The sequence below is a fragment of the Pseudonaja textilis genome, chromosome 5 (genome assembly GCF_049901715.1).
Source record: "Pseudonaja textilis isolate UNSWEBS1 chromosome 5, rPseTex1.2, whole genome shotgun sequence".
Classification (NCBI taxonomy): domain Eukaryota; kingdom Metazoa; phylum Chordata; class Lepidosauria; order Squamata; family Elapidae; genus Pseudonaja; species Pseudonaja textilis.
This window is the reverse complement of record NC_141994.1, coordinates 24,081,433-24,095,944: the sequence shown is the minus strand read 5'-3', so window position 1 is coordinate 24,095,944 and position 14,512 is coordinate 24,081,433. Positions and strand designations below refer to the sequence as shown.

The 14,512-nt window shown below is 40.0% G+C and overlaps 1 protein-coding gene across 2 annotated transcripts in view; it reads left to right on the top strand.

Annotated features, from left to right (window-relative positions):
• The window catches only part of LRRK2 (leucine rich repeat kinase 2), a 96,886-nt gene that overhangs the window by 60,213 nt on the left and 22,161 nt on the right, over positions 1 to 14,512 (top strand). For both annotated transcript variants that reach the window (XM_087935524.1, XM_026701233.2), the window contains exons 29-36: positions 353 to 582; positions 3,227 to 3,354; positions 4,007 to 4,225; positions 6,120 to 6,321; positions 7,785 to 7,873; positions 10,071 to 10,258; positions 12,176 to 12,330; positions 13,977 to 14,123. In XM_087935524.1, the coding sequence (XP_087791650.1) occupies positions 353 to 582; positions 3,227 to 3,354; positions 4,007 to 4,225; positions 6,120 to 6,321; positions 7,785 to 7,873; positions 10,071 to 10,258; positions 12,176 to 12,330; positions 13,977 to 14,123 (1,358 nt within the window). The remainder of the gene's footprint in view (positions 1 to 352; positions 583 to 3,226; positions 3,355 to 4,006; positions 4,226 to 6,119; positions 6,322 to 7,784; positions 7,874 to 10,070; positions 10,259 to 12,175; positions 12,331 to 13,976; positions 14,124 to 14,512) is intronic.

Sequence of the window (14,512 nt, the reverse complement as noted above, 5' to 3'; positions counted from 1 at the left end):
ATATGTAATGGAGGATGTTGTTATTTTGATTGTTGTTTAACAAAGATGTTTGAATGCAGAAAACACACTGTTCAACTGAAGATGAAATGATTATATTAAAAATAAAAAAAATATTTTTAAAAAAGGAAATGATAAACCCTTGAAATAGTTTCCTTTCCTTTTTTCTCCTTGTCAATTCACCGATATGATATCCCTTTTTCCTGCCATCTAGTTCTCAATTGTCTTGGCAGTTGGACAGGTCTGGTTTCCTTCCTGAAGTATTTTTACCAAGAGAAGAGAAGGATTATTATTATTATTATTTTAAAAAACAATTCTGTAATTCAAACAAGCCTTTCCTTTTCTTTTTTGCCAGGTTCCTTCAACAGCGTTTAAAGAAAGCTGTCCCCTACCATAGAATGAAGCTCATGGTAGTTGGAAACGCCAGCAGCGGTAAAACAACCTTGTTACAACAGCTCATGAAATGCAAGAGGCCAGATTTGGGGCCTCAAAAGCCGACCATCGGAATTGATGTGAATGACTGGAAGATCCCTCGAAAAGGCAAAATCAAGAAAGAGACAGTTTTAAATGTCTGGGATTTTGCAGGTATTTTTCTCGCGCCCGCAAGGAACAAAGGCAAAATACACAGTTCAGAATTTAGGAGAACAGCAAGAGCGATGGCACTTAGACTTATATACCACTTCGTAGGGCTTCACAGCCCTCTCTCTGAGCGGTTTACCGAGTCGACATGTTGCCCCCCCCTCCAAAAAAATAATCTGACTTCGAAAGGACGGAAGGCTGAATCAACCTAGAGCCAGTCAGGATTGAACTGCTGACAGTGGGCACAGTCAGACTGCAGTACTGCATTCTAACCACTGCACCACCAGGAAGGAGAATGAGAAAGGAAATGAGGGAGGGAGGGAGGGAGGGAGGGAGGGAGGGAGGGAGGAAGGAAGGAAGGAAGGAAGGAAGGAAGGAAGGAAGGAAGGAAGGAAGGAAGGAAGGAAGGAAGGAAGGAAGGAAGGAAGGAAGGAAGGAAGGAGAGAGAATTAGGGGTGAGGAAGGAAGGAAGGAATAGCAATAAGACTTTACATACTGCTTCACAGCCCTCTCTAGGCAGTTTACAGAGTCAGCCTATTGCCCCCAACAATCTGGGTTCTCATTTTACTGACCTTGGAAGGACAGAAGACTGAGTCGAACTTAGTCAGAATCGACCTCCAGACTGTGGGCAGAGTTTGTGTGCAATACCGCTTTCTGATCACTGTGCCACCACAGCTCGAATCAGCACCTACAGAGAGGCACAGCACCTCCCCTAATCCAGGTAGTCATCAATTTACAACAGTCATATGACTGGAAATGGCTCTGATCTAGGATTATCCACAGAGATGGGTTTCTACCGGTTCTGTTCACCACTGTAGAACCAGTAGCTCTGAAGAGCAGCAGACACAGAACCGGTTCTATGTCTGCTGATGTTTTGGCCCACCCACCTGCCCGGGCTCTTACCTGACCTTTATTTCCTGATTTTTCAACTTCAGCTGCCGTGCGAGGCACAGCTGCAGTTTAAAAAGCAGGAAAAAAGTGCTTTTTCAAAGGCTGTTTCTCTGCACGCAGCATGCTGATGACGATTTACAGGCGCATGCTCGCAGCATGCAGGGAAGCACATTGTAAATCACCGAACCTCGTAAATCACTGAACTGGTAGTTAACCCTGTCAGATCCCACCCCTGATTATCCACTAATCATTTTTTTCATATGTTGGCTACTGTATTGTATCTTCCTCAATAGATTTTTCAAGGGCTCTGTAATCCTATATTTTAGTTAGTTTTAACTAATAAGGATGCCTTTAAATACATTTTTTTTAAAAACGTATCACTCCTCTTTATTTATTATTGAATATTCTGGATATTTGGAAACTATTTTCTTCTCTTTTGCTCTTCTGCTGGTTACACAATAAAGTAATTTATTCACAATAATAATATAGTAATCACAATAAAGTAATTTGAATATGATTTAGAATGTTTTTCGCTGGAGTGGCTAGCGTGCAGTACTGTGGGCTACTTCTGCTGACTGCCAGCTGCCAGCAGCTCAGCAGTTCAAATCTCACCAGGTCAAGGTTGACTCAGCCTTCCATCCTTCTGAGGTCAGTAAAATGAGGACCCAGATTGTTGGGGACAAAAGGCTGACTCTGTAAACAGCTTAGAGAGGGCTGTCACTGTGAAGCAGTAGAAAGTAAGTGCTATTGCTATTGCTAGTTTAGGTAGCTGGCAAAAATCACCCTGGAATTAACCAAATCATGACAGCTGCAAAAAAGGTCATAAAATTGGCTCAGTCACCTAACAGCAGTAGCACTTAGCAATAGCACAGTACTACTAGTAGATAACAATAATTCTTGTACTTTGCAATTGTAGAAATTAATATGGAGTGTGAATTACTAAAGGGGAAGGAAACCTGGAGCCTGTCTTTAGATCTAGCATATAATGCAAGAGTCTTCAAACTTGACAGCTTTAAGTCTTGCGGACTTCAACTCACAGAATTCCTGAGTTAACATGATTGGAGGAGGAATTCTGGGAGTTGAAGTCCACAAGTCTTCAAGCTGTCAAGTTTGAAGACCCCGGGATGAGAATAGGGGAACTCTTGGGCTCTAAGAACCAGAATCCACATAGTAAGTTGCAATTCAACTGATTAATTGCTTATCTAGTCAATTAACAGAGTATCTAGTCAACTAAGGGTCAGCATTAAATTCGTGCTAATTGAGTGTCAGTGGAATTCAAGAGAGGTTGGCCTTAGACCGCTTGTGACGACACAAAGATTCCAGGCTGAGTCCTCTCTTGACTCCACCTCCCCCCCCAGGTGTCAAACTTGTGGTGTTACCTTGCCGTGACGTGTCACAACATTTTCTCCCTTCATGGAGTCAGGGTGGGCATGGCCTGTGTGGGACACATCCGGCCCAGTTTGACACCCCTGTCCCTACAGGAATGCAGTTTTGTTTGTCTAAACTTCTAAAGTTCGAGGAAACTTTCCGTTTTAACCGTGTTCCCAATAATATCTTTTGTGTTGTCTGTGTGAGAGAGCAAATTGGAAAGCCAACTGTTTCTTCATGATCTGTAACATTTCGTTCTTGTTTTTGACGCCAGCCTGAAATGATTTAAACTCTGTTTAAATTCTCCCTTTGGTGAGAATTGGAGGTCACAGAGAGCGTACGTGGGCATACATACCATCTGCCAATTACTGCTGTACTTGCTCTTCTGTAGGACAAGAAGAATTCTACAGTGCTCATCCCCACTTTATGACTCAACGAGCACTATACCTCGCGGTGTATGACCTGAGCAAAGGAGAATCAGAGGTGGATGCCATGAAACCATGGCTGTTTAACATCAAGGTAACATACTTACTGATCTTTTAAAAAAAATATCTGATATGATAGAAAATTTGTTGAGCACAAATAACAAGGAACATTCATTGAGTTCAAAACAGGAAAGAGTTTATTATTGCTACCATTACACAAGTATCTAGTCAACAGACAGTCAAAGAATAGAATAGAATATTCTCATTCCATTCCCTCTTCTCTTCTCTTCTCTTCTCTTCTCTTCTCTTCTCTTCTCTTCTCTTCCCACTCCCTATTCTATTCTATTCTATTCTATTCTATTCTATTCTATTCTATTCTATTCTATTCTATTCTATTCTATTCTGTTCTTCTACTCTACTCTACCCTACCCTACCCTACCCTACTCTACTCTACTCTACTCTACTCTACTCTACTCTACTCTACTCTACTCTATTCTATTGTCATTCCATTCCGTCTTCTCTTCTCGTCTCATTCTCTATTCTATTCTATTCTATTCTATAATTAAGATTTCATTTCCCATGTTGCTTAAAGATGGCATGGTGGTTAATGGGAATTCTAAACTGCTTGACAAATCTCAGGTGACTAGGATTGATGATAATAGAGTGGAATAAAACCAACTGCAAATAACAGGATGGTTATTGGAGAAGTGCCTTAATCTAGAGCATTGCAATGCCTTCTTTTATAGACCCGAGCGTCCTTCTCCCCTGTGATTCTCATTGGAACTCATTTAGACGTCGCTAATGAGAAGCAGCGTAGAGCTTGCATCAGTAAAATCACCCAGGAGCTGATGAATCAGAAGGGATTTCCTAAAATCCACGACTATCACTTTGTGAATGCCACAGAAGAGTCTGAGTCCATGACTAAACTTCGACAAATCATCATCAAAGAATGTCTGGATTTCAAAGTAAGCCATTTTGCTTTAATGTACATGTATAAATAGAAATAGCACTTAGACTTATATACTGCTTTATAGCCCTCTGTAAGCAGTTTATAGAGTCAGCATATGGTCCTCCACTATCTGGGTCCTCATTTTACCCACCTCGGAAGGACGGAAGGCTGAGTCAACCTTTAGAGCTGCTCAGGATCGAACTGCTGGCAGTGGGCACAGTCAGCCTGTAGTACTGCATTCTAACCATTGGGCCACCAGGAAGAAGAATGAGAAAGGGAATGAGAGAGGAAGGAAGAAAGGAAGGGAGGAAGGAAGGGGAGAAGGAGTAGTAATAGCACTTAGACTTATATACCATTTTACAGCCCTCTCTAAGTGCTTTACTGAGTCAGCATAATGCCCCCAACAATCTGAGTCCTCATTTTACCAACCTTGAAAGGATGTAAAAATGAGTCAACCTTGAGCCGATCAGAATCAAACTGCTGGCAATGGGCAGAGTCGGCCTGCAATACTGCATTCTAACCACTGCGCCAACCATAATTAAATGATTGATACGTTCTGCTAAAGCTGCATGTCTCAAGCATATTTGCATCCAATCTTGCTTGATTAGCAGTCGGGGAAATTACTGCTTAATGTTAAATGTGATGGGTTGGACTAGATCTCTAAGGTCCTTCCAACTCTTGTTTTTCTGTTATCACTGTAGAAGGTATGACTTATCTAGCAATTGCTTATAGACTAAGGTACAGTCGAACAGATTCACACCAGATTGTAAAGCCACAAATCATAGTTTACAAAACACAATAGCTGGATTTGCATGGCACCCTAAACCACAATGAAACAAGCCATCTTATGGCTTACTTCAAATGCCTGGTCCTTCTCAATGGCTCAGTCTTTTCAATATTCAGGAAGGCAGAGGATTTTCAAGAAGAGTTTGGACAACCATTTGTCCGGGATAGTATAGAGGTTCTCACCGCTTGAGCAGCGTGGGATGGGTTGGACTAGAAGACCTCCAAGGTCCCTTCCAACCTTGTTATTCCAAGTTCGAGAGCAACCCAAACGGCAATCCATGTTTCATGAGAAATTATTGATGATAGGAAAGTACAATTTATCCCTAAGGTATTCATTGAAATAGTTGAACTGTAACATTCATAGAATAGAAATAGGAACAGAATAGAATAGAATAGAATAGAATAGAATAGAATAGAATAGAATAGAATAGAATAGAATAGAATAGATATTGGAATATAGAATAGAATTGAATTCTTTATTGCCCAAGTGTGATTGGACACACAAGGAATTTGTCTCTGGTGCAAAGGCTCTCAGTGTACATAAAAGAAAAGATATATTTGTCAAGAGTCAAGAATCATCAGGTACAAGTCATAGGCTACAATAAGCAACTAAATCATACTAGGAAACAGTCAATATAAATCGTAAGGATACAAGCAACAAAGTTACAGTCATACATTCACAAATGGGAAGGGATGGGGGATAAGGAGTGATGAGAAGATTAATAGTAATAGTACTGCAGACTTCGTAAATAGTTGGACAGTGTTGAGGGAATTATTTGTTTAGCAGAGGGATGGCGTTCGGGAAAAACGGTCCTTGTGTCTAGTTGTTCTGGTGTGCAGTGCTCTTTTGTGTCGTTTTGAGGGTAGGAGTTGAAACAGTTTATGTCCAGGATATGAGGGGTCTGTAAATATTTTCACAGCCCTCTTTTTAACTCAGGGTGCAGTATACAGGTCCTCAGTGAAAGGCAGGTTGGTAGCCATTCTTTTTTCTGCAGCCCTAATTTCCCTCTGAAGTCTGTATCTGTCTTCTTGGGTTGCAGAACCAAACCAGACAGTTATAGAGGTGAACGTTCATCCATCCATCCATCCATTAATTCATTAATTCATTCATTTATTTCCTGCAGATCAGAGACCAGCCTGTGATTGGCCAGTTAATTCCAGACAGCTACTTAGAACTTGAGAAGAGCATTCTTGAAATACGCAAAACATTGCCGGCTGAATTCCCCGTGATTGGCCAGGATCAGCTTTATGAATTGGTGCAAGAAAAGCAGCTGCAATTGGATGAAAACGAACTTTCTCATGCAGTGCATTTTCTGAACGAATCGGGTAAAAATATATGGCTAGTCAGTGGGTCTGCCATCCCATTTTTCATTTAACAAAAAAAGTTGCACTAAGTTGGGCAGTGTGTTTATTTATTTGATTGTTGTCTTGCTTTTATTACTTGATAAGTTACTCAAGGAGGCCAACAAATCCAATAGTCTGCATCCTGTTTTGGTCACCACACTATAAAAAAGACATTGAGACTCTAGAAAGAGTGCAGAGAAGAGCAACCAGGATGATGAGGGGACTGGAGGGTAAAATATATGATGAACAGTTGCAGGAACTGGGCCTGGCTAGTCTAGGGAAGAGAAGAACCAGGGGAGACATGATAGCAGCCTTTCAATATTTGAGAGGAGGAGGGGGTCAAGCTATTTTCCAAGGCACCCGAAGGCCAGACAAGGAATAATGGATGGAAACTGAACAAGGAAAAATTCAACCTGGAAATAAGGAGAAACTTTCTGACAGTGAGAACAATCAACCAATGGAACAGAAGTTGCCTTCGGAAGTTGTGGGAGTTTCATCACTGGAGGCTTTCAAGAAGAGACTGGGCTGCCCTCTGTCAAAAATGGTGTAAGGTCTCCTGCTTGGGCAGGGGGTTGGAGTAGAAGACCTTCAAGGTCCCTTCCACCTACTCTACTCTACTCTACTCTACTCTACTCTACTCTACTCTACTCTATGTTTATTCTGTTCTGTTCTATTCTGTTCTCTGTTCTATTCTTATTCTTTTTCTTCTCTTTTTTTCTATCCTTTTTTTTCTTTTCTATTCTTTTCTATTTTCTATTCTCTCCTCTTCTCTACTGTAATTGTCTTCTCTTCTTTAATTCTATCCTATCCTATTCTATCCTACCCTACCCTACCCTACCCTACCCTACCCTACCCTACTCTATTCTATTCTATTCTATTCTATTCTATTCTATTCTAGTTCTTCTCCTCCCATTTTCCCAGCAACAACCACGCTGTGAGGAGGGTTGGGCTGAGAGAGGGATGGACTCCTCCACTGAACAAAGGATAGTGAATTTTAAAGTTCACCCAGTCCTCGACTTGCAACAGTTCATTTAGTGACCATTTAAAGTTACAACAGCACTGAAAAAAGTGACTTATGACTGTTTTTCACACTTAACAACAGCTGCAGCGTCCCCCCATGGTCATATTGATGATGGTTGCAGTGAACCGGGGTTGTGTGATCCCCTTTTGCTACCATCTGACGAGCAACGTCAGTGGGGAAGCCAGATTCACTGAAGAACTGTGTGTCTAATTTAATGACTGCGGCAATTCGCTTAACAGCCGAGGGAAAGGAAGGTCGTAAAACGGGGCAAAGCTCACTTAACAAATGTCTCACTTGGCAGCAGAAATGTTGGGCTCCATTGTGGTCGTAAGTCGAGGACTACCACCTGCAATAAACCGTACTATTGTTAAAATGCTCCGTACGCACCGATACATACTAAAAAAGACTTTTTTTTTTAATTTAGGTGTCCTGCTGCACTTCCAAGATCCAGCCCTTCAGCTCAGAAATCTCTATTTTGTCGATCCCAAATGGCTGTGTAAAATCATAGCCCAGGTCAGTCTCAGTTGTCTTTTGGAAAAGCGCCTTGGGGGTGTCTCCACTGTCATCTCTCCCACCTTGTGTTCCCTGCCTTGGCTAGGTTATGTTTCCTGAGACCATAATTAAGCACATGCTTAGTCCAAACAGCCCTCTTTTTATTTCAACAGCTGGGAATTATGTGCATTCCCAGCCCGTTATGAGTCCCAAACAGTCCCTCGAGATAAGCATCCACCTTTTAATTGCTGCCAACAACTAAAGTGCCAAATTAACTGTAAAAACCAACCAAAGTACAAAGTCCAGACAGAGCTTCAAGGTTTAATCCGAACAGAGTGAACAACGTTGCTTCCTGCAAAGGCTCCTGTCCCTTTGCTCCTTCTTTATGCCTTATGGGAGGGGCCAATCACCTTCAAGCCTTACTCCCAAGTCGCCCTTTTATCTTAACTGCTCTAGCCTTCTGGCAGCTCTGTGCAACACACACTGGGAGCAGGGTCCCCTTGCTCCTCTTCCTCACTGCTGCCAGATATTCCCAGATGGCCCTGGCTCCATCTCTGTATTGGATGCAGGACCCTCGTCCGAGTCCTCCCCAGACTCCCGGACTGGCCCATGTTCCTCCCCACTATCCGACTCTGCTGCCGTCTGCTGGCAGATCACAACACATAGTTTTTCTCTTATCTTCCAGGTCTGAGAATTTTTTTTCTGTATGATATTTAGTTTTTTGGGGGAAAGTTAAAATGCAAAACACCCCAAAATTACAGACAGTTCATTGAGTGGCCATTCAGAGTTACGACGGTCCTGAAAAAAAGTGACTTTATGACCGTCTTTCACACTTTTTCATGACCATTGCAGCATTCCCTCAGTCACGTGATCAAAATTCAGATGCTCGGCAACTGGCTCATGTTGATGACAGTCGCCGTGTCTTGAGGTCATGTGATCCCCTTTTGTGACCTGAGAAAGCAAAGTCCACGGGGGAAGCCGGATTCATTTAACAACAGGGTTACTAACTTGTCAGCTGGAGTGATTCACTTAACAATGGAGGCGAAAAAGTAAAATGGGGGCAAAACTCACTTACTAAATGTCTCCCTTAACAATGGAAATTTTAGGCTGAATTGTGATGATAAATCGAGGACTATATTTAAAAAAACAATGAAAAGATAAAAAGACATTTTAAAAAATGTCTTAGGAAAAAAAGACACATAACAGCCTCCCTAATTGAATGCTGATGAATATAATATGACAGTATTAATTTCCTACGCCTTATAAAACAGGCCAGAAGAATTCTAAACAATAAATCTGTTCTAAATCTGTTTACAAGTTGTTAGCCTATCATCTAATGACTGTCAACAAAACAGTTAACAGGGAAAACAGTAATAAGGATATTGTATAAAGGTATAAAAATAATATGAATACAGGTTTGAGAAACTTTTCAGTAGCTCTTCATTCACATTTTTTATAAAAATACATTTTTATTTTTATTTCTTTACATACATGATTAGGTGAACAGTGTTGTTCCAGGTCATTTAACATTTTAATAATAAACATGACCCTAACTATAATATTACCAATTTTTTTATCTAATTTAATATTAATATTAATTTAATATTACATGTATCAGCTTTTGTTTATTCAATATTCTCATATATTACTTAGTATCATTCTCTATATTTTTAATATCACTTTTTGTATTATATATATTCTTTTAATAGTCATATTTGTGGAATTTAACAAATTACATCATTCAGGTATTCATATATTCATCTTAGGTTGTATTATCCAATATTTATCCCCTTTTAATGTTAGTTGTGCCACTGTTATATTTTTCACATAAGTTCCTCTCTAATCTCATTACAGTACATAGGTTATATTTTCCATCTTATAGTCATTTAACAGGCTATAATTAATTTACGTTCTTGATAGCAGAGAAATAATACTGCTTTGTGTGTAACAGTTTTGTGTATGAGGCGTTACAATTGTACCTTATGATTTATGATTTATCCCTTTTTATGATTTGTGATCTATCACTTTGTTACTTGCATGTACACTGAGAGCTTTTGCACCGGAGACAAATTCCTTGGGTGTCCAATTACACTTGGCCAATGAAGAATATTCTTCTTCTTTTGTATTTGAAAATGAAGCGGAAAGGTCGACGTATGGTATGATTTTTAAAACTAAGCCAATTGGAGTGAGGTTTGTGAGATGGATTTCTCTTCCGTAGATCTTGACGGTGAAGGTGGATGGCTTTACCAAATACCCCAAAGGGATCATAAAGCGTTCTGATGTTGAAAAATCCCTGCTAAAGAACATTAAATTCCCTGAGATTTGCAAGTGCCAATACTTCAAGCTTCTAGAGAAATTCCAAATTGCTTTGCCGTTAGGGGAAGATCAACTGCTTATTCCAAGCAGGTAATCAAAAATTAGAATTGATTGTTACATGGGCATTGTCATGCCCTTGGTAGAGTTGGATTCTGAGGGAGAGGAAGAACAGCCTACAGGGAGTAGAGGTGTGGCTCTGGAGGTTGTGGAGGAGGCTGGGGAAGGGCACAGGCCGGCTGGGCAGTCAGAGGAAGAACCAGGCCCATCCCCTCTTCATCCTAGGACACGCAAGGAGGAACGGAGAAGGCAACAACTTGGCTTATGAGAGAGGAAGCAGCCATGGTCCCCCTCATTGGTTGCAGCTGGGGAGAATAGTATATAAGAGAGACCGTTAAAACACAGCGTTGCCAGAAGCAAAGTGTCTTTTATTTTGGGCTGAAGTTATCTTGGTTGGTGTCCTTCCAACAGATTGTGCCTTGTTATCTCCCTGAAGTTGGTAATTACTTATCTTGGTCCGTTGTGGAAATTCCTTCATTGTAGTTTGTTTTAGTTTTTTATTTCACCTTTATTTGCTCATTAAGTTCGGACTGTATTGCTTTCTTTTGAAGACTATTTCTGAATACATTTTATCTCCAACTGAGAATTATTGAACAGTGGGGCCAAGTTGGAGGCATTAAAGGACATTTATTTATGTTTCGGATTTTGTTACGTTTGTGTTACAGTCTGGGTCATCACAGGCATTTGCAGGGGGTACAAATAACATCTCATACATTATAACTTCATTAAGAGATGATGTGAATTATTAAATTTGCAGAGCCCTTGGTGCTCTCTGAGCTTGATTGTTTTCTTGCAGATGTTTCACAACCCGACTAGAAAACATCATCAGTGCTAGAAGAGAGTGGGGTTTGCTCTCATTTTATATACCCCTGGCTTTCCCTGTCAGTGTTGCTGGGAATGGTCTGGGTGGTTCCTTACTATTGTATACTGTTAGTTTATTTGTCTGAGTTGGTAGTTCCTTGCCTTCTCTGCTTTTTGATTGTTAGAAAGGAAACAACATTCCAAAATAACCTCCTCACCAATGATCCACACACAGAGGAGCAAAGATTAACCCTAAGATTAACATTAGACCCACAATCAAGATGCAAATAATACAAAACTCACTTCCTACTAGCACTGATAATCTAGTTTGGTCATGAATCATTTGCAAAAAAACCCACCAAGCTCAGAGAGCACCAAGGACACCTCATGTCAATCCTGAGCTACAAATATTCTCCTTTGTCAGTATCAGAATAGAATAGAATAGAATAGAATAGAATAGAATAGAATAGAATAGAATAGAATAGAATAGAATAATTGGAGGTCTCCTAGTCCAACCCCCTGCCTAGGCAGGAAACTCTGCACCATTTCAGACAAACAATTATCCAACATCTTTTTAAAAACTTTGAGTGTTGGAGCATCCACAAGTTCTGGAGACAAGTTGTTCCACTGATTAATTGTTCTCACTGTCAGGAAATTTCTCCTTAATTCTAAGTTGCTTCTCTCCTTGATTAGTTTCCACCCGTTGCTTCTTGTTTTTTCTTAGTAACTGTTTGCTTTCTTTAAATCGTAATATGTGAAATGGGTATCCACAATAGGTAAATCTATGGATTGGAAATTGTCGGTGTCCACTGGAGAGGGAGTCAAGAGAGGAATAAGCCTAGAGTTATTTATTACGTTGCCACAAGTTCAGTTCCACCCTGAGCTACAAATATTTTCTTTTATTGTTTGATTTCTATCGGAGTCACCGAAGCAAATTTAGACATTTGCTACCATTTGTGTAACAATCCCAAGGTGCACAATAAATCACAGGGACTTTTTAGTCCCTTATGTCCAGCAATAATTATAACTCAAAGAAGATACTCTGCTCCTTTTGACTGTCACCCCATTGTCAACTTGGGGAATGAAAATTTTTTAAAAAAGTGAAAAATAGCTCCCCTTTAAAATTTCTTTCTTTTTTCTCTCTTTAAGCTTGTCGGATCAACGGCCTGTGATAGAATTGCCTCACTGTGAAAACTCTGAGCTTATTATAAGATTGTATGAGATGCCATATTTTCCAATGGGATTTTGGTCCAGGCTAATTAATCGACTGCTTGAAGTGTCTTCATACATGCTTTCTGGAAGAGGTACAAGAATGGAAGGAAATTAGCTAAATCTGTTCGAAAAGTCTGTGTTGTTAGGAAATTAGCTGAATTATCACTTAGTTCCATGATCGGTATTTGGTTTTATTTTTGGTTTAAGATTTTTTTGTTGAGTTATAAGATAAAATAAGATATAAAATACAAAAGTAAATAGGAAAGCAGTGGGAAGGAAGAGAGGGAAGAGAAGTGAAGTAGGATTAGGAAGAAGAGAAATAAGCATTCCATCAGCTCCATCAACTCCTGCAAACATTCATCCATAGCAGGAATCAAAGAATCCTTCCACTTTTGTGCATACAATAATCTTGCTGCTGACAACATATATAACAAAGTCCCAATTTTTTTTCTCCAAGTCTTTTTTCCATTAGACCCAAAAGGAAACATTCTGGTTTCATCTTTATCTCCATTTTCAAAATTTTCTGAATTAAAATATGAATCATACTCCAAATTTTTCCCCTGTATTACATATCCACCATAGATTATTCTTACTTTTACACTTCCAACATTCATTTGACATACCTTTGTACATCTTAGATAACTTATCTGGTGTTATATACCAGCAATACATCATCTTATAGGAATTTTCTATATAATTTAACTTAATGTAAATTTTAAACCCTTTGTCCACATATTTTCCCATTGTTCAAGCATCACATTACTTCCAAAATTCCTTGCCCACTGAATTGTACGATGGGTATTTTGTTTTTTTAAAGTCACTTACACGATTGCTTAATTCACGTTACATTTTTAGCAGGAGCTCTGAGACTCTGTAGGCTGAACCAAATTTGATACAGAAAATATTGCTTGCATTTGTCCAATTTCAATGGGAACTACTTTCGGGTACAAAGAGATAAAGATCAGGCTGTTATATGACATTTTGGAATGGTTATCCTGGTTTTGTTGCAAAGGATCTTCCAACAGAAAGGCACTTCTGTGAATTGGAGATAGGTAGCTAGATTATGAATACTTATAGATGCAAACTTAAATATTTAAGGGACTTCATTTAGGGATCTGGAACACATGTGTTAGTTACCTAAGACATACCTAATGCCATGTAGGTTCTAAGACATTTTATACTTAGAATCCTAAAACTATGAAGGGTCTCAGACGTCCTGTCTCATATCTTCATAATATTAGGATTCCAAACACTGTTAATTTATGACAGTAGAAATAATTTGGGCCAAGGTAGATATTTAGATTAGTGTGAAGGTCAAAAAAAGTAGTATTTAAACCCTAAGGAAGCAGGAGTACTACATGTATTGATCTCATGATGACTATATATTGAGAAAAGTTCCCAACCTGAGATTTGAACCCGAGGCTTGTTCCAGATTTTTCCATGCTTGGGCTCAAATTAATTAAGATTGCAAAAAGTTATTGTTAGTATAGGCTGGGAAAGATGGCTGTTTTTCTTGTTTTTGCATACTTCATGTTTCTAACCCCCCCCACCAATCTGTGATGAAAAAAATATTTTTTAAGGATCCTGTTTGGATAGATTGAGACTATAAATTTATCCCGCACATAAAATCATGCCAGAGAAAGGGATCGTATGTGAATTTACAATGGATATATGTGTGTGTGTGTGTGTATAGAGATATATATAAAAACGGACTTAACATCCCTCCTTTTCTTCTTAGAACGAGCGCTTCGCCCTAACAAGATGTACTGGAGGCAAGGCATATATATGAACTGGTCCCCAGAAGCTTACACCCTGGTGGAATCTGCAGTTCTGGAAAACAATCTAAACAGCTTTTTAAAAATCACAGTCCCTTCTTGCAGAAAAGGTTAAATATTTGTCCTAACCTTCTGGAGGGAGGGGGGAATTAAGATATTGTGTTGTGGCCTGTCGGCCACCAGCCCCTCCAGCAGCTGAATCAGAGGAGGAGGAGGAGGTGTGGGAGTCAGGGTCAGTATCAAGGCAACCTGAGGGCTCTGAGGGGGAAGAGGGAATGGAGCTGGCAGAGAGAGAGAGGAAGACAGAGGCGGAGCCTGGGCTGTCCATCAGCCCTCAGATGGAGAGTCAACAGCCCCCAGGTCTGGATGTGGCTGATGAGGAACAGCTGGGCCCAGTGCCTGATGTGTGGATGTCAGAAGGCAGAGGAGAGGAGAGCAGTGGAAATCTATGGGCCGGTCCTTGGGACAGAAGAGCCACTGCTGCTAGTGAAGCCCCACC